The following is a 17,909-nucleotide window of genomic DNA, read 5'->3' as shown; positions in this document are numbered from 1 at the left end:
GTTGCTTATGTTCTACCCTATTAGGTGTTTTGACCCACATCATTCACACCCAAATGAAAAACAACTTCACATTATTCAATTCATCGCTTCTAATCTCTTAGCAATGAGAGAAAAATCAAATGGAGCAACCATTTCTTGTCTCCTTAGGTGAGAAAATGCGAACTACTATACCAAACAAAGCCTATTAGCATTTCGCCCTTTTACTAAGCACATAAATCAAAATCAACGACTCATGTAAGAGAAAAAAGCTACATGACGGTGAGAAATTTATCTTCACAAGAGAATTCATATTCTAGGCAACATTAGAAAAGGGCAACAAGAGCATGCTTTTTTTATTGAAGAAGTGTTAAATGGCGAGATGAGAAATTTTCCCTCTCTTTTTCCAATCATCAAAATCATTCATTAAGTGACAGAACAAGGGGCAGCAGCACCATCAAATGGCAAGTTGAACACATATTAACAAGCATCATAAGCTATCACTAGAGCTTGCATTTTGGGCTAGTGATTAACCCTTTATGAGGTTTCAATTGGCTTTAGCCACCACAAAAGAATATGATTATCATTTTCAGTGACCGTTAAACACAAACACCACTGAATAAGGAAGCAAAACTCGTTGTGCCAGACAAACTGCCACCATCATATCAGGCATAGCAAAATGCTGCTTTCCAAGGATCACCAATTTATTAACGTAAAAAAGCTTCAAGTTTAGCTGATACACATTAATATAGACAACTGATCAAGTGTCCACCCAGGTCAGCAAAAAAAAAAAAAAAAATCATTTCGCCTTGAACTTGCTGCTGACTGAATCATAGGTTGGGACATTGACAACTGCAGAATATTAGTGAAAGCAAATGTGAATCATCAAAAGTACAGCCAAGAAAGAGATATGAAGAATTCTTACTAACTAGGAAATACCATCTCCATATGATGCCATTGTTAGAGGGGAAGAAATTAGCCTTTGCGCAATTTTCGTAATATCTTGCAATGTAACTGAATCTACAATCTTCAAGAAATGCTCCAAAGGTTTCCTACATCACAAACATTTTTATTAAAGAAAAGATCACGCAACAAGATGAAAAACCAAAAAAAGGCAAACATGCAAGCAAGAATAAGCAGTGATAAGATAACCAAAATTGTTAATCAAGCCAAGGCCCAGTGGAAAATTAATCAGTTTTCCAGATCATCCACAAAAGAGGGGAAAGGGTTGATAGATGATAGCTGTTAGCAAAGACATCATAAACTGCAATGTAAACATTGAAAGACCAAGATAGTGAAGCTCACGCAACAGGAAAATACCACAGGAGGTTAGAACTCTCTCTTAGGAAACTCAAAAGAGCTAATTGGCTCACAATGTTACAAGGAAAAAGAAAAAACTTTCTTTTGTTCTTTCTTTCATTCTTATTTTTAGTATCATATGAAATAAATCATTCATTACAAGATCAGAATCAGTAACATAGCCATTCATGAATTGAACTTCAAAGCAACGCCTCAATATTCAACCTTTGCATTGTCCACATTCAGCATGGCGAAGCAGGGAAAGAGCATGTCCATAGAAAACTTGGTTAGCAAAGAATAATTTGGACTATAGCATAGATTCTAGGATAAATGAGAAGCCAATGACTGCAAGCAACAAGATACAAGATAAATGCAGAGAAATAGACAGAGGAAGTGATGTGTAGCCAATTTATCAAAAGATGTGCTTAAGTCACCATCAATGCAGATGGTCAAGACTCGGGCCATACCTCTCGCCATATGTCAAAATCTGTCTACCTATATCTTCTGAAGCAATCATCTGCAAAAGACACCTTAAACATAAGCAACTAAGACTCAAGGAAACCTTGATGCACAATAATAATCCCACACCACTACTGCTCAGATGTATACTTGATACCAATAAATGAAAGAAAACAATAACGTACTCTAGATTCCAAATTCATCAAAATAGCAGACCTTGTTGACTGTTTTGCACGAGCTAGCTGCACTGGGTCAACTGCAGGAAGCAAGAAGTGAAAGGCACTTAAGTGACGGGCCCCCATCCACCGCATCAAACTTTTGCACAACAGAAACAATACTTGTATAGATAAAGGAGCAGAATCATACCTGCACCCGGTGAAGCAACTGCAATTAGCTCATTAGCTGCTAAATCTATAGCTTTTGATGCAAAATCAGAACCCTGCATCCACAAGCATAAGCATATTTAAAATGGGCACTTACACATATTAGACATTTAACACATTTAGCCATGCATTTTGTTCTCTTAGGCAGTGAACTTGCCTTTCTCATCTTAAAGCACAAAGTTCACCAACTACCCCTCCCAACAAAAAAAAAAAAAAAAAAAAAAAAGAAAGAACAACATTTTCTTCCAATTCAGAAGGCATAACAAAACCCAAGCCCTAGATTATGCTAGACGTTCCTCCTGTGCCCTAGCAAAAGTTAATCAACTTAAATATGTATTCAAATCAATATACCGTCTAATACACACATATTCCTGATGGTGTGAAGGTTCAAGGCATAGGCTTCAATTCCAATCACACTATCACTCACCACATGAACTTTGGAAGAAACAGGCAAATTAGCAGACAATAGGGACATCAGAAAGGTCCCCAACAAAAACACACAAAAGCAACCAATCTGAGAATTCTAACTTTTAAATAAGCCTTTATGATTGTTGCATCTCCCCAGTCTTCCTTTACTGAACTATATCATCTCTATTGATGCCCATCCCTTGAGTTTCTAATATCATTACACAGCAATTTCTTCATTCAGTCCAAACTCCAAATTGGTTTCTCAGTCATGAAACTTTAATAATGACTGATTGCTACATTTGATTTAGCAAAACCTAGAGTTTAGAAAACTGATGATTTGTAGATTTCACAAACTATAATAGCTACAAAGTACAGAGAGATTTTGGGGAAAAGAACTAGAGAAATTTCCAAAACATAAGCATGTTTTGAGGGTTCTAGGGAGCATCTTACGGTGGTAGCTTGGATACCAAATATGCCAGTACGATCATAAATGTTGCTGAATGCTGTAAAGGATTGAATTTGTGGATATTCATTCAGGACTCGAAGATCTGCAGACACCAAACATATAAAAATATGAAAAATTTAAAAACTTGGGGGTACAAAATAGAAGAATAAAACAATATAACCAATGAGGAAAATGGTATATTCCATTAACATAAATACAAAACAAGTTTATCTAAATCCTACAAATTTACTAATAATGCAGTATGGGAAGATAGAATTTAGGAATTATTCTCATCGTAAAATTAGGAAATTTAAGAGTTCTATTATTTAGAAATTTTATTCTTATTAGGTCTATTATTTAGGAATTTTATTTTCTAGTTTATTTTGGCTTAATTTAGTATTTCTAATTAAAACTGAATTAGAGTACTAAAATCCTAATGTGATTCAGATTCCTAATTCTATAAATAAGATCTAGGGTTTCTATTGTTATTAGATAAGCTCTGTTATGACAATTTTATGAGATCAATAATATTTTGAGAATTAGTTCTCTCTTCAAGGATTGGTCCTTGATATCTCCTTCTTCTTGGTTCTTTCCCTTTGTTCTACATCAAATGGTCAATAAAATTCAGGTGTTATATTCTATCCCAGAAAGGGGGGAAAAGAAGGAAAAAAGAAGGACAAAAGGATAAAGAGGTGGTAGCATAATGTAGATATGTTCCTGCATTTGAGAAAGCTAAGGTCACAGTCACAGCTCATCAAATATTAATCACACTAAGAGAAACTTACATAGCCTTGAGTACATTCCTTTCCCAGGGCCACCAGTTGAGAAGGATCCGCCTCCACCCATTAGCATCTGCATTATAATTTGTCTTACAATTTATTGTTGCCTTCAACTCAGGATTTGAATATGACAAATGGACACAAAGTCACAGTACAGATAGAATAGAAGCAACCCAGCAACAATGGAATCCAGAATTAATACAGTAAACAAATTTTGTATACCTGAAGAACAGTCAAGGTCATGGCATCATGGTCATCATGCCAGCCATGAGGAAATTCGAATGCAAGAGCAAAATGGGTTCTTTGGTCCTTCAATGGGAAGTCAACGTTAATAATTCCTCAATGGATGGATAAGGTATGTAAGAAGGTTTCTATGAAACATCTTGAATTCTTGATACATACCCCTGAATCTGCTTGACAGCGAAAATCACCTCCTGTGTAAACAGATTTTGGCACTACAGTATTACTAGCTTCAGGTAGATCAGATAAAAGGGGCTCTGCAATGCACACCAGTTCCTCGTGTTCAACACCAGAAGCCACAAGTACCATCCGGCGAGCAGTAAAATTTTCCTGAATTTCTCAAAGAAAACATCAACTGAGATTATTACAGAACACTTACAGAAAAAGACAATCATTACATTCTTAGAATACATAATCAATACAAGAAACAAAGTTCACATTAAGCATAGACTTTCTTAAAACTTACGGCAACAAATTCCTCCAAGATTGTACCGTTCAATCTATTTATTGCAGATTCAGGTGCCAAAAGAGGATTAGCCAATGGACCAGAAAAACCAGCAGAATGAATTGCTTCCAAAAGCAATCCTTGAGGATTGTTAGAGGCTTCACTAATCTCAGCTTTGACCTTCTGAAGCTGCAAGAGATAAAATATCATTTCTATAAGCTTTTCATATCCACAATTGCAACTAAAGTTTCTGCACATGGATTGCAAAATGATAAAGATTTACTTGTTCATTGACCTCCCAATCAAGGAAGACAGGATTTCTCACACAATCAATAAGCAACTCCACCATCTCTGGAACATAGGTCTTTAGAGCATCATAGGTGTATCCCATCTGCTCCCGAGATGCCGAGGCTTGCACATTGCCCCCAATTGCCTCAACTTCACGCACAATACGCAAGTGGCTGCGGTTTCTTGTGCTTTTGAATGCCATCCGCTCCAGTAAATGTGTGACCCCTAATGAGGCTGGAGACTCATATACTGAACCACAGTTAACATACAACCCTATTGATGCTGCAGGATTCTGGCATGCAACACAATCAAAATTCAAAACAACTTCCTTAATATAACAAAGAAGCAACAAGAACAACAATCACTATATTCAAGAAATATGTCTAAAAATAGAGAACATGAAAAAAAAAATTGCATGCATACAAACCGGTGATGTTTCAGAGCCAACTTTCACGCCATTTGGGAGAGTCGTAATCTTGGTTTTTCCAGGTTCAACATAATCAGGCAATGTGGGTGGAAGTTCAACTCCTGGAAGGGGGAAGTCCAGAGGAGGCAAAGAATTGGACTTGTCACCAGTCAGCCAGCTGAAGAGACCACCCAAAGAGGATGATTGCAAGGAAGCAGCACTTGAACTTGTAAATCTTGAAGGTAACCTACTGATTCTATGGCCCTACTCACACACGCAGTTCATAATCAGAAAATAGCTCATTTTATACTCTATCAAAATTATGATATACAGTGAAATAAAACAAAAGCACTTTGCCACCTAAAGAAAATCTAAAAGAGAAAATTTGTACAAATTATATCAATATGTACATTGAAGCCCCCATCCTATTATAAGGCCTATCTTCTACATACAAAAGTTGTAGCAGACTTCTTTATTTCACCAAGAAAACTAACAGCAAGCAACTCTTAATCGAGAATCAAACAATCCCTAGTAACAGCAAGATCTTTTCAATCCACAAAACCGAAATTCAAGTGAATCCATCTCTTATGCTGCCAAACACATATGAATCCTTTAGAATAACCATTTCCAATTCTAGGAAGACAAAAGCTAAGCTCAAACCAACCAAATTAACATTTTCATCCTTAAGCTCAGTTAAACACAAAAGCTCCCATTAGAAACCCAGACCCCTTTTCTTTCCACATCCTTTTCTCACATTTTCAACAACCAAACAGAACGCTTCCATATTAACAAAAAGCCACTGAATAAATTATAAACAGATTTATTAGTTAAGCAATCACGAAGCCACAGATTAAACAAGAACCAATTATGCCAAGCAGCGAATAAAGTACCAATTGTTCGAGAACAGGATAAAAGAGATTGAATCAAGAAGACAGAGATTAAAATTAAGGGTTTGAGAGCTAAGATGGTACCAACCTTGAGAACCCCAAGGCGTGAAGCTGCAGTTCTGTACATGGCTGATCGATGGTCTGAGACCCTATATTGTACGGACGGACGCCCTGGTTTTACACCGAGATGGCGAGATGAGAAGTCTCACGGTGTTTCACTCTCAATGCTCTCCCCACTGACGCTTGTGGCGGACGCCAAAGAAGAATCGAGACCGTCAAGTTGATTGGTTCTCAGCCGTACGATTATTGGATCAGTAATCAGTCCTTGTAATGGATTATTGGTTCCATAAGAATTTTACATTTTTATTAATGATTTGTTTGTTTTGAGGGAAATACATGTGAAGGAAAAGACATCCTCCTACCAAGATAAACTTGCTTATATTCTCATATAAATTTAAAAAGAAATAAAGTTAATATACTTTTAACACTAAAACTATGTGCTAAAGGTATAAATGTAAATGTATACTTTATAAATTTATTTCTCTTGTGTTTTAATTAAAGTAACTAGACAACAAAAGGGTAAATAATTTTTTCCCTCTTTCTATTAATTAATTTTCTTTCATTTCCTTTACATAACTAAAGAACCAAACAAAGCCTAATCCTAGAGGAATCTAATGGTAGACCGGCCCAAAGCCAATTTAGAGCTGAAATCGGATTGATCAAATTTAGATAGTTGAACGATTTATGATTTTAAATTAACTCAAAATTATCAATCGGTCTATCCTCTAATGAACAGTGATTTTATTGGATCATAATTGAATAATCCATTTGTAACATTAAAAGAAAAATAAAAATTTGAAATAATTTCAACTCATTAAAATCAAAACTAAATCAAAATTGTAAAAATAAAAATTATTTGGAATCAATTTCTTGCGATTTGATTCGGAGCTTTTGATTTGATATACATAATAAATGAGCGGTCTCCAAAGGCATGAGATTTCAAGTTTGTGCTCCAATTGGATCCAACTGTATTAAAAAAAAAAAGTAAAAGAAATATCTATTTTTCACAATCTAAATTATTAGAATCACAATATTTTCAAATAATTTTTTTTATAAATAAAATAAATATTTTTTTTATAAAATAATACTTTAAAATATCTCAAAAATTATAAATTCTTGATTCAAGGGAAAGCTTATTTAAATTTGATATATTATGTACTTAAAATATAAATATATAGACCTCACCATATATAAAATGTGTTGAATCCAGATTATATATATACATATATTTAAAGGCAGCTCGTGATACAACTGCAGTTCAGTTCGTGATACAACTAGGTGCATGGGAGGCTATCTAACATTAGTATCGGAATATATTGATTCTGATTGAAGTCCTGAGAAAATGGCCAATATTCCCTTGTAAAATCCACAAGTTATATGATGATGCAATGCAGAGCGAGGAGAATGTTCTCATCCTCTCTAGAATGGAATATGTACTGTTACCAGCCGCTAGTGGAAGTCACAGTTGCCTCTTCCACCCTATCCCAGTGAATGGTTATAAATGTTCTATTGAAGAACAAAGTATAATCAGTCCATATATACTCTTGTTTTGCTTTGATGGATATATATATGGAAAAGCCTTCAACTGCCATCGATGTCTTAATTAATTCTATTTCAATTTGTCATACAAGATGAACAAGAGATGAAGATGCTATTCCCTCAATATTCATCTTTTCTCTTCTCTTCTGGCAAAAGCCATATGGCGATGGCTATAAATATAGTACAAAGGGAAGCCCAGGAGTACCAGATTTTCATCTTTAGCTTCTTGCAAATTAAGGACGGTGATGATGGCTGCAAGAAGCTATATAATGCCAGAAGCAATGGCCAGAGCAGTGCCTAGAATTTCATGGACTACTAAAAAAGTTTGCAAAATACAAGGCTTTTTGAAGGATACTACACTTCTAAAATCATCGACAGATGATGACCTTGGAGGTGGCCATGGCCATCTGCTGATCAAGAATAATACAAGAATCCATGTTATGTCTTCAGATATTTCATCACCAAGTTTTGCAGTGGAGTTTCTTGATGCATGGGATGATGAATATGGTGGGATCGTTATCGATCCTAGCAGTTTACCCTCTAGTGCTAATGCTTTTGCATCTGCCCTCCGAGCTTCTTTGACGAACTGGAAGATGAAGGTAAGATATAGATGCACCATTTGCAGCACATCGATCTGCCCATGGACGCTTTTTCACACATGCATACGTACCCACAGGAATATTGTATTATTACTACTCAGTCATGTGCTTGCATATGGTATTATTTTGTTTGATATCTGTTCTTCTGTCTTCTTGCATGGTAGGCCAAATTTACTTGATATTAACACTTGTCTTTTTGCTTCCCTATTTGGCGTCCCAAGAAATAGGGTACTGTTTTTTTTTTCTTTTTTTCTCATTTTGCGTACTCTGTTATTCTTCACATGCCTGAAAACGATTCCAATATCATTAAGCTCCAATATCATTAAGCTAAAGTTTATCGGTGATTCTCAAGTTGTTTATGTAGAATATACTCAATTAATCAAAATTTATGCATAAACGCAGGGGAAGAAGGGAATATGGCTGAAGATACTATCGGAACAAGCTGACCTCATTCCAATAGCAATTCAGGTAACAATCAAACTGAAGAAGAATTGCATAGTGTGAAAATGCCATAACCAAGAAGAACATTTTATTACTCTTGTCTGTATTCTAAATTTTGATCATAGACAACATATATCTCAACATCCAAGTCTCCTCAGTTTCTATGTTCCATGGAATTTCAGGAGGGTTTTAACTATCATCATGCAGAACCAGGCTACGCTATGCTCACATATTGGATTCCTGATGGCCCTTGCATGCTTCCTGCTAGCCCTTCTCATCAGATTGGCGTGGGAGGATTTGTGATCAATGAAAAAAGAGAGGTCCTAATATTTTATTTCTTTTTTTTTTTAAGTTTTTTATATAAATTTTTATAACCCAATTTGATTTTACAATTTCAACAACGTTTTATAAAGGTTCTTGTGGTGAAAGAAAAATGTCCCTGTAGCTGCTCTGGCGTTTGGAAGATGCCTACTGGATATATTAACAAGGTGAAGTAATTAGCTTTATGGTTCAATCTTACACTCTTCTGTTGAAGTTAATTCTACCATAAACGCAATAACAACGGATGGTTAAGTTAATTCTCTTAATTCATGACAGTCTGAAGATATATTCTCAGGAGCCATAAGAGAAGTAAAAGAAGAAACCGGCGTAAGAAAAATACTGTCATATGTAATTCCTGTGTTACTATATATTATCATCATTGCATCATCTCAAATTTGTTTCTCAGGTTGACACAATTTTCCTGAAGTTGGTTGCTTTCAGGTATTTGTTTCTTTACTTCATTTTCCTGAAACTATGTTTAATTCTGAAAGAAGAACATATTAACTAATTAGGCCCCAACAACTCTGCTTTTGCAGACACGCTCACCTTGTGGCATTTGAGAAATCAGATTTACTCTTTGTGTGCATGCTGAAGCCATTGTCCTGTGAAATAACAGTTGATGAGAAAGAACTCCAAGCTGCTAAGGTAATTAATTAATCCACTAATTGTCTCTATAATATTTCTGTTGGCTGATTGGGATGGTTTTATATTATGTTTGATTCAGTGGATGCCGATAGATGAGTATATTGGACAGCCATTTTACGAAGAAGACCAAATGTCAAGGAGGGTGATCGAAGCTTCCATTGCAGCGTATGAAGGTCATTATAATGGGTTTGCTGCCCGCCAGTTGACCTCAAAACTTGATGGGAAATTGTCCTATTTATATTACGATTGTTCAAGCAGCTTTTAAGGCACCAGGCGGTTGTGCTTATTTAATACTAGTACTAAAACTGATTATGAATATTAATGAAGGAAAACCGAGTCAATAATGTGGTGCTTAGGGGGGAGGGTGGACAATTCTTGGGCATCCAGAAGGGGGACCACGTACACATGGCAGACAGAAGAGGGTTAATTCTAGAAAGGAACAAAGGGTCCTACCTAATAAACTCCACTAAAGTCCATATAAATTGCCCCATTTTTCATGAATCTCGTGCTTTTTCTTCTTTCTTCTGGCTCTTTACGTTATAAAATTTGTCGCCAGTAATTATTTGACGTCAAGCAATCCATGTGATGTGAACGCTTTCTTTAAAGATTATTATGACGTTCCTCGCTTTAATCACTTTCTTATGTTACCTTGGAATTTTCTACTGCATTTAATTTCCTTGTTTTGGCAGTCACAGCAATTCAGCGAAAAGATAATGGGGAAGTAAAATGAGTCTTGATAATAGTTAGTTCATATATATATATATATATATATATATAATCAATTAAAATCATGTAGTATATATGAATATAATTGAAATAATAAATATATAAATTTAATATAAATATTTAATTTAAAAATTATATTTAATGAATTGTAAATTATAATTCTCCATACAAACGGTGTACAATTGTAAATTAAATAAATTTTAATAGGGCATAATTACACCGTTAGAAAACCCGAAGAGAAAATATTATGTTTATGTGCATGGCAGAGTGTGAGCGTTTGGGTGTAGTGTGAGTGATCCTTATAAGTGATCAAGATTATAAAAGCTCGATGAAAACTCGGTTCAACTTGATTCATTTTTTTAATGAGTTAAATTCGAGTTTAATTTTTAATTTTATTTAATAAATAAAATTAAATTTAAATTCATTAATAATCATTTTATTAAGGTATGTAAAGTAAATTTATTGAATAAATTCTTAAATGAATTCATTAAATTAGCCCGTGATCTAATTCATTCACAAGCTAATTATTTTAGCATGTTATTTTAAAATTTTGAATCATTTATGTTAATTATTGCAAATAAATTAATTTTATTTTTTATTATTCTAAAATAATATTACTAACTATTATTGAAAATTATAATATAATTACAATATGGTTATAAAATTGAAAGTATAATTAAATAGAGTTATTTTTTTTAATTAATCGCATCACTAACTACAATTTATTGAGTCTATTGTTAAATAAGTTTTAAAAATAATTAATAAAACTATATATATTTTTTAATAATTTAACTAATTTAGTTTGATGAGTTAACTTGAGTTTACGAGTTAAATATAAGTTGAGAGCTAAATACAAGTTGAGCTTGCAAGCTAAACAAACAGATTAAATATAAGTTTGACTCAAATATAATAAAATTTAATAGAAAAATTAAATAATAAAATTAATGTACATATATAATGATTTTATTATAAATATTAATTATGATAAATCTTATATGAGTTTTAGTATAACTAACGGTTATAATAATATCATTATATGTAAGTATGTTTGTGTGATCATTTAAATAGGAAAATTAAGAAATATCTATAAATTTTTATGATATTATATTTTAAATAAATAAAATATTTATATAAATTATTAATTAAAATCATATAAAAATTAAATAAATTCTGACAATATTTAAATAATGATAATTAAGTTTGGATGAATATGATTATAAATTTTAATTAAAATTTAAGTGAATTTAAATATTAAAATAATTAATAAATTTATATTTAAATAAAATAAATTTCAAGACCTCATTTATCATGTCTCTCTGTCTTTCTAGAATCATGGGTTCCCTTTTGACAATTCTGGTGGTTCTAGGACATTAACTTTGAAATTTTGATGGTCAAATTCGATTTCTGGCATTTCAACGAGTCCTTGTGCACCACAACCGGAAAACCATATTTTCCTCATTTTGACCACATATTAATATATAATTTTATTTTAAAATTATTTAAAACAATTAATATATTATTAATATTTTATTTTTACTTATTTTCATTTATATTTCTTATTTTTAATATGTTATGTTCTTTATTTTTTTATTTTAAGTGACCCGACCCATTTCCAGCGGGTCAAATCCAACAACGACAACCCGGGGCGGTTCATTCCCTGGTTGTTTCACCGGTAAAACTAAAAAACAGTTACATTTTCGGTTAATGCCCATCAAAGTCTTCGCGCCCCGAGACTCTCGGAGCAAACGTCAACGGACAAAGCAATCCCTCCTATCCAACAATTTACCTTTTCTTCCTTCCATTTGCTCAAATATTAATTTAATTTTAAATTAAATTAAATTAAAATATCAGGAGTAGGATCTGGAATTACTAAATTTAACTTTCCTTCTCCTTTTCTCTCACTTTCTCTCTCCCTAGAAAATTTTCTAAGTTTAATCGGCCAAGCCAAAACCACTGCTAAAAGTGAAACCAAGTAATGGCCACCTGTTTTTTTGGATGCTTGCATTAATATATACATTTCAATACCATCAATCAGAAGCCAAAACGCAAACTTGCAGTGCCTTCTCTTGTTCCTCATCATCTTCTTCTTCTTCTGTATTTTTATTTTATTTTTGCTTTTTGTGGTCTTTTGTTTCCATTTGGTCAACAGTTGCTCCTATAATTATGGGTGTCCCCGCATTCGTATATTCAAGCTCTTGCGTTTCTCTTTCAGTGCATGGATTCCATTTTCTCTCCTAATTCCTCGTCAATCTCCTGGTTCACTTCTCCTTATCTTCATACTTCTAAATCGGGGATTTCCACTTCCCGGAATCTCTCTTCTTCCATCAGTTTTAGTGCTTCCTCTTCTGCTTCAGCTTCCGCTTTCTCCACCATCGGATTCTCCAGAGCCGCTATGTCTAACCCCAAGATCGTCAACGGTGATTATGGTTACGTTCTTGAAGATGTTCCTCACTTGACAGATTACCTTCCTGATCTTCCTGTACGTTCTTTTTTTTTCTTAATAGAAAGTATGTGATCGTATGGGAAAATGTCAACGTATTTTGTACGTTTGTCGTAGCTGATTGCTTGATTTTTTTGCTGTTTGGTTTCTTATAAAGAGGGGGCATGGGAAGGGAAAATGAAAGCTTGGATTTTTTTTCCGGCTTCCTGAATTTTTAACGAGCTTGACTCAGTTTATTTTGATCTAAATGTAGTAGTCGGATTTTTTCTTTGTATGATTGCTGCGTTTCATCGGCCACCAAACGGGGTAAAGAAGATATAATGTTTTTGGATCCATTTAAAACTGTTGCTTTCTTTGTCTTTTTATTTTTTGAAAAAATATAATATAAAATGGATTTGCTAGTATGTGAAATTAATACCTTTTTATTTATTTATTTATATTTATTGTTTTGAAGTTCTATGAAATTCATACCTGAGTTATATAGAATTGGAGTTTTCAATTTGTTACTCTTTAATAAATTTTTTATCATTGTTATTGAGTTTCTCTCTGCGCAAATTGGGGGGAGCAGCAAAAATTTACACCACAAGACCACATTTAATTCTGATCATCTGCGATTGATGGATTGCGAATTGACTTGATGCTGTTCCTCTGTTTGTTTCATTTACCTGACTAATTGAGTTCTGATTCTAAATTTAAACTATGGCTTAAATTTGTTATTGTTTCTGGTTTTGCTGTAGACTTATTCCAATCCGCTACAAGACAATCCTGCATACTCGGTTGTTAAGTAAGTTGAATCACCTTGCCTCACATTTTGTCTCTTGCTGTTTATGCAACCTCTATTGGCATATCATTTCAAGTAATTTTATTAAGCATTGAATTCTTGTTCACCATAGTGGTTCTCTTTTTTTTCCAGGCAGTACTTTGTCCATGTGGATGACACTGTTCCTCAAAAGGTCAGCTATCCCTTAACTTTCATGGATAAAGTTATGCTGTGTGCATGTTCTACACCCATTATTCTCTATTGAATGACATTACATAGAGAAATTGTACTATAGATGCACAGTTCATTACGAAGAATGAATGTGTTTTTTGCTCAAAGTAGTTGTGTGAATGAGGGTTCTTTTAAGTAATGTTAGTGACAGCTCATTTGAATCCAGTTGTGGTTTGTTTCATAGCAATACTTGTGGGTGGACTAGCAGAGATAGCAGCTGGAAGCACCTTAAAAGCCACAAGCTTCTTGAATTAGAGATAGTGGAATGTATGGGGCCATAGGAGATGTGCTAGAAAGCTAGATTACTAGAATGTTATCCTTTTGTTGTAATTGTTCTTCCCTCCTTTTTTAGGTTGTTGTTCACAAGGATAGTCCAAGAGGGATACATTTCCGACGTGCTGGACCACGCCAAAAGGTATGTTTTTGTGTGCCTTATACATAATGTGGAGTGATGAAAAACTACATTCATCTCCATGAGACATTTGTTGGATATTTCTCAGGTTTATTTTGACTCAGATGAAGTTCATGCTTGCATTGTAACATGTGGGGGTCTCTGCCCTGGACTCAACACAGTAATTAGGGAAATAGTATGTGGCTTGTACCATATGTATGGCGTGAAGAGAGTGCTGGGAATAGATGTAAGTAATTACATGACCTCTAATCCAATATTTGTTGAGCTACACTCTAGATTTGCTTGTGTCTTCTCTCTTTCTCCGTTCTTATGGTTTTGCACTGTCAAGTGAGAGTTTTTAGTTTTGGGTTTCTAGTTTATTTTTTTCCCTTTTCTTTTTTGTTGTTTCCAAATTGTTTGGGGCAAAATAACATCTTAATGCCATTACTAGTTTAACTTTTTTTTTTTTTTTTGGCTTACCCAATGGCATTATTTTGACATGTTAATGGATCTGTAGGGAGGATACAGGGGTTTTTATGCACGAAATACAATTTCCCTGACACCTAAAGTTGTAAATGATATTCATAAACGTGGTGGGACCATCCTTGGGACATCACGAGGTGGCCACGATACTTCAAAGATAGTTGATAGCATTCAGGATCGAGGAATTAATCAGGTTTGTTGTATTTGTTCGTCTAATTTTTCATAATTCAGGAGTCATGTACCTGCTCGATTAATAGATGCTTACTTGTAGTTTTCTTGCAACTCAGGTTTACATAATTGGAGGGGATGGAACTCAGAAAGGAGCATCAGTGATATTTGAGGTAATTAATTTTTATGTTCCTTGGTAGGGTCTTGCTGCTCACGATTTTTAGATGCATCAGAAGAATAGAAACCTCGGGATAAAAACCAAGTAATTAAGAAGGATACAAACTACACTAAGAAAGAAAAACTAAACATGCTTATATTAAGCATAAAAGAGGTTAATGAGGCAAGGGAATACATGCAACCGATTGTTAATTCCTTGGTTGAAACTAGAATGCGTTGTATCTTTCATGCTTTTTTTTTTTCCCTGTTTTCTTTTCTCTTCCTACTTCTTTTTTGTTGTAAAGTTTTTAGTATATGGATATTGCAGGAAATTAGAAGAAGAGGGCTCAAAGTTGCAGTTGCTGGAATTCCTAAAACCATTGATAATGACATTCCGGTATGTCTATTGGACTAGCCAAAGTGTTCTGAGTTAAACAGTGCACCTTATATAACAAGCTATAATGCATCACAGTTATATCAAATATGATAAGAGCTTAAAAAGTTGTTTATACTTTATACATAACAGGTCATTGACAAGTCCTTTGGCTTTGACACTGCTGTTGAGGAAGCTCAACGTGCTATTAATGCAGCACATGTCGAATCTGAGAGTATGGAGAATGGTATTGGTCTTGTGAAGTTAATGGGTCGCTATAGTGGTAAGCTCCTATATGTTTTTTTATCTGCAATTTTACTTGGCACTAAAAGTAGGTTCCATAGTGAACATTTATCAGATTGCATAGAAATGTCAAACGTTGCCTCATTCATACAAATTGACTGGTTAATGCATTTAATCATAGGTCTTCTCACCACCTTGAAATCTAGAAAATTTGATTCTCAGTGCCTGCAGCCATGTTATTTTTGTTGAAAGTTCTGTGTGAAAAATTGCTAATATATAATGCTTTGATTTATTTGGGCATGTGATATCTGGACAATTTTGTCAAAAATTTTTTTATACTGATATTAGCATTTGGACTTGATCAATGAAGCTTTTTCTTGGTTTAGATGTTATGAAGGTGAATCTTATTAAATAGGAATATATTTGCACTTGATCAAGTTCCATGGATTGTTCTAAAAATTTAATTTGGTTACTAACCTTCATCTTGTAGTTGTAAGAGCAGATTATCAATTCAGATTGCAGTATTGGCTTAATTTTATTTGACATAGGTTGAGTTAGCATTAAATATAGCAACTCTGGTTCTTAAATGAGTGTTCCTTGTCACTATGTTAAGAAGCTGTCTTTTTTTGGACTTTAGATGCCTGATCTTGCAGATGGACCTTCCTTTTTGTTATTTTTGTTAATGATTATGTTCTAGCTTTTTCCCAACTCTTTATATAATTGAAACTGGGTTTTTAGGTATTTTATTTTGAGTGTGGGAATCTGATTGGTTATGTGGTGCAGGATTTATTGCCATGCACGCTACTCTTGCAAGCCGAGATGTGGATTGTTGCTTGATTCCAGAGTCACCCTTTTATCTAGAAGGGGAAGGTGGGCTTTTCGAATACATAGAGAAACGACTCAAAGAAGATGGTCACATGGTTATTGTGATAGCTGAAGGTGCTGGACAGGAGTTGCTTTCTGAGACCATGCAATCAAACCAGCAGGACGCTTCAGGAAACAAGCTTCTCCGAGATATTGGGTTGTGGATATCACACAGGATCAAGGTATTGATTCTAAATTTCTAATTCAAACTCTCCTGCATTGATGTCAAGTATTATCACAAGGAAATGTCGCAAATGAAACACTTCTTTTGGCATATTAATTTGTTTGTCTTTGCCTTTGCAGGAACATTTTTCAAAGCAGAAGAAGATGACCATAAACCTCAAATATATAGGTTGAAACAACATCTCAACTGAAGAACTTATTTTGCAAAAGCTTTTTTTGACATGGATAATTAACGATCAATTTTCACCTCCTTTCTGGCAGATCCTACATATATGATTCGTGCTATTCCAAGCAATGCATCTGACAATGTGTACTGCACACTTCTTGCTCAAAGTGCTGTTCATGGAGCAATGGCAGGATACACTGGCTTTACAAGTGGTCTTGTCAATGGAAGACAAACTTACATACCCTTCTATGTGAGTTAATCCCTATCACATTAATCAATGGAACCTATCCACCATGTTCTTGTTGTGTCTTGTTTTAGGCCTAGAAGAATCCGTGTAGATTAGAATTATGGAATTTTTTGAAGTTTTATAGTGGTGGTGATATCCTTTTTGCTGTTCCGCAGCGAATCACTGAGAAGCAGAACAAGGTAGTTATAACAGATAGGATGTGGGCTAGGCTTCTTTCTTCAACAAATCAGCCTAGTTTTTGGAGTGCTAAAGATGTCATTGAAGACAAGAAAGAGGACATTGCCAAAGTCAAGAAAGGGGAAGAACCAAAAAACCAGTTGACGGATGATGGGAATTGTGCAGATGACCTTGTGGCAGAGAAAGAGGTCAGCTGCAAGTGATTGAGATTGAAACCATAGTACTCTATAAAATTGTTACTATTATTGCATAGCCTACAGTGATCTGCTACCACTGTTTTCCTACCACGTATCTTGTTATGTTAGATTAGTGATGATATTCAGAGAGTGAGTTCCACCCATAGTTTTATTTCAGTGGACTAGGAAGTGGTATTTCTTTGCTGAAGAACAAGCTCATGTGCTGAACTGTTTTGTATGTTGAAACTGTTAAATTATATCAAAATTGTTTTTTGAAACTTTATTTAGTTTGCAACCCTGTATGGATTTTTTATTGAATTCCTAATATGGCTTGAAATGAGAAGCGAAACAGCAGTGTGGCTGGAGGTGTAAATAATGTGTAGAAGTTCAAACAATGCTACAGTTCATTTTCTTCTTTGATGGATAGTGAACTGCAGTAACAGTGAGCTTTAAATTGTGGGGGTACGGATTTGAATTCATGAATATGATCGATTGATTCTGGGTT

The 17,909-nt window shown here is 34.3% G+C and overlaps 3 protein-coding genes across 6 annotated transcripts; 2 read left to right on the top strand and 1 right to left on the bottom strand.

The window, feature by feature from the left end:
• Positions 1–639: 639 nt before the first annotated feature.
• Positions 640–6,357, bottom strand: LOC110646544 (mitochondrial-processing peptidase subunit alpha). 4 transcript variants are annotated; one of them, XM_021800017.2, is made up of 13 exons: positions 6,104–6,351; positions 5,150–5,392; positions 4,718–5,014; positions 4,456–4,623; positions 4,152–4,319; positions 3,972–4,058; positions 3,756–3,822; positions 2,976–3,073; positions 2,101–2,173; positions 1,920–1,990; positions 1,743–1,792; positions 916–1,028; positions 640–828 (listed from the first exon to the last, which is right to left on the bottom strand). In XM_021800017.2, the coding sequence occupies exons 1-13, from the start codon at positions 6,140–6,142 to the stop codon at positions 776–778; spliced, it is 1,527 nt and encodes a 508-aa protein (XP_021655709.2). In that variant the 5' UTR covers positions 6,143–6,351; the 3' UTR covers positions 640–775. The 4 variants fall into 4 exon arrangements, 3 of the variants coding, with proteins under 3 accessions (XP_021655709.2, XP_058001983.1, XP_021655711.2); XR_002493165.2 differs by lacking the exons at positions 640–828; positions 916–1,028 and having other exon boundaries at positions 1,744–1,792; positions 1,920–2,016; positions 6,104–6,356; XM_058146000.1 differs by lacking the exons at positions 640–828; positions 916–1,028 and having other exon boundaries at positions 1,744–1,792; positions 1,951–2,016; positions 6,104–6,357.
• Positions 6,358–7,615: 1,258 nt separating this feature from the next.
• On the top strand, positions 7,616–10,248 carry LOC110646548 (nudix hydrolase 8). The gene is made up of 8 exons (XM_021800024.2): positions 7,616–8,213; positions 8,616–8,681; positions 8,837–8,974; positions 9,068–9,142; positions 9,252–9,302; positions 9,382–9,416; positions 9,512–9,620; positions 9,700–10,248. Exons 1-8 carry the CDS (start codon positions 7,860–7,862, stop codon positions 9,883–9,885), a joined length of 1,014 nt encoding a protein of 337 aa, XP_021655716.2. The 5' UTR covers positions 7,616–7,859; the 3' UTR covers positions 9,886–10,248.
• A 1,930-nt stretch (positions 10,249–12,178) lies between these two features.
• On the top strand, positions 12,179–17,687 carry LOC110646547 (ATP-dependent 6-phosphofructokinase 3). The gene is made up of 13 exons (XM_021800022.2): positions 12,179–12,825; positions 13,524–13,570; positions 13,700–13,739; positions 14,130–14,192; positions 14,278–14,415; positions 14,686–14,844; positions 14,939–14,992; positions 15,304–15,372; positions 15,502–15,631; positions 16,375–16,637; positions 16,759–16,807; positions 16,900–17,054; positions 17,207–17,687. The coding sequence occupies exons 1-13, from the start codon at positions 12,562–12,564 to the stop codon at positions 17,429–17,431; spliced, it is 1,656 nt and encodes a 551-aa protein (XP_021655714.2). The 5' UTR covers positions 12,179–12,561; the 3' UTR covers positions 17,432–17,687.
• The last annotated feature ends 222 nt before the right edge of the window (positions 17,688–17,909 follow it).

This window comes from Hevea brasiliensis, chromosome 4 (assembly GCF_030052815.1).
Source record: "Hevea brasiliensis isolate MT/VB/25A 57/8 chromosome 4, ASM3005281v1, whole genome shotgun sequence".
Classification (NCBI taxonomy): Eukaryota; Viridiplantae; Streptophyta; class Magnoliopsida; order Malpighiales; family Euphorbiaceae; genus Hevea; species Hevea brasiliensis.
The sequence above is the reverse complement of the archived record's forward strand: the minus strand, read 5'-3'. Positions and strand labels throughout refer to the sequence as shown.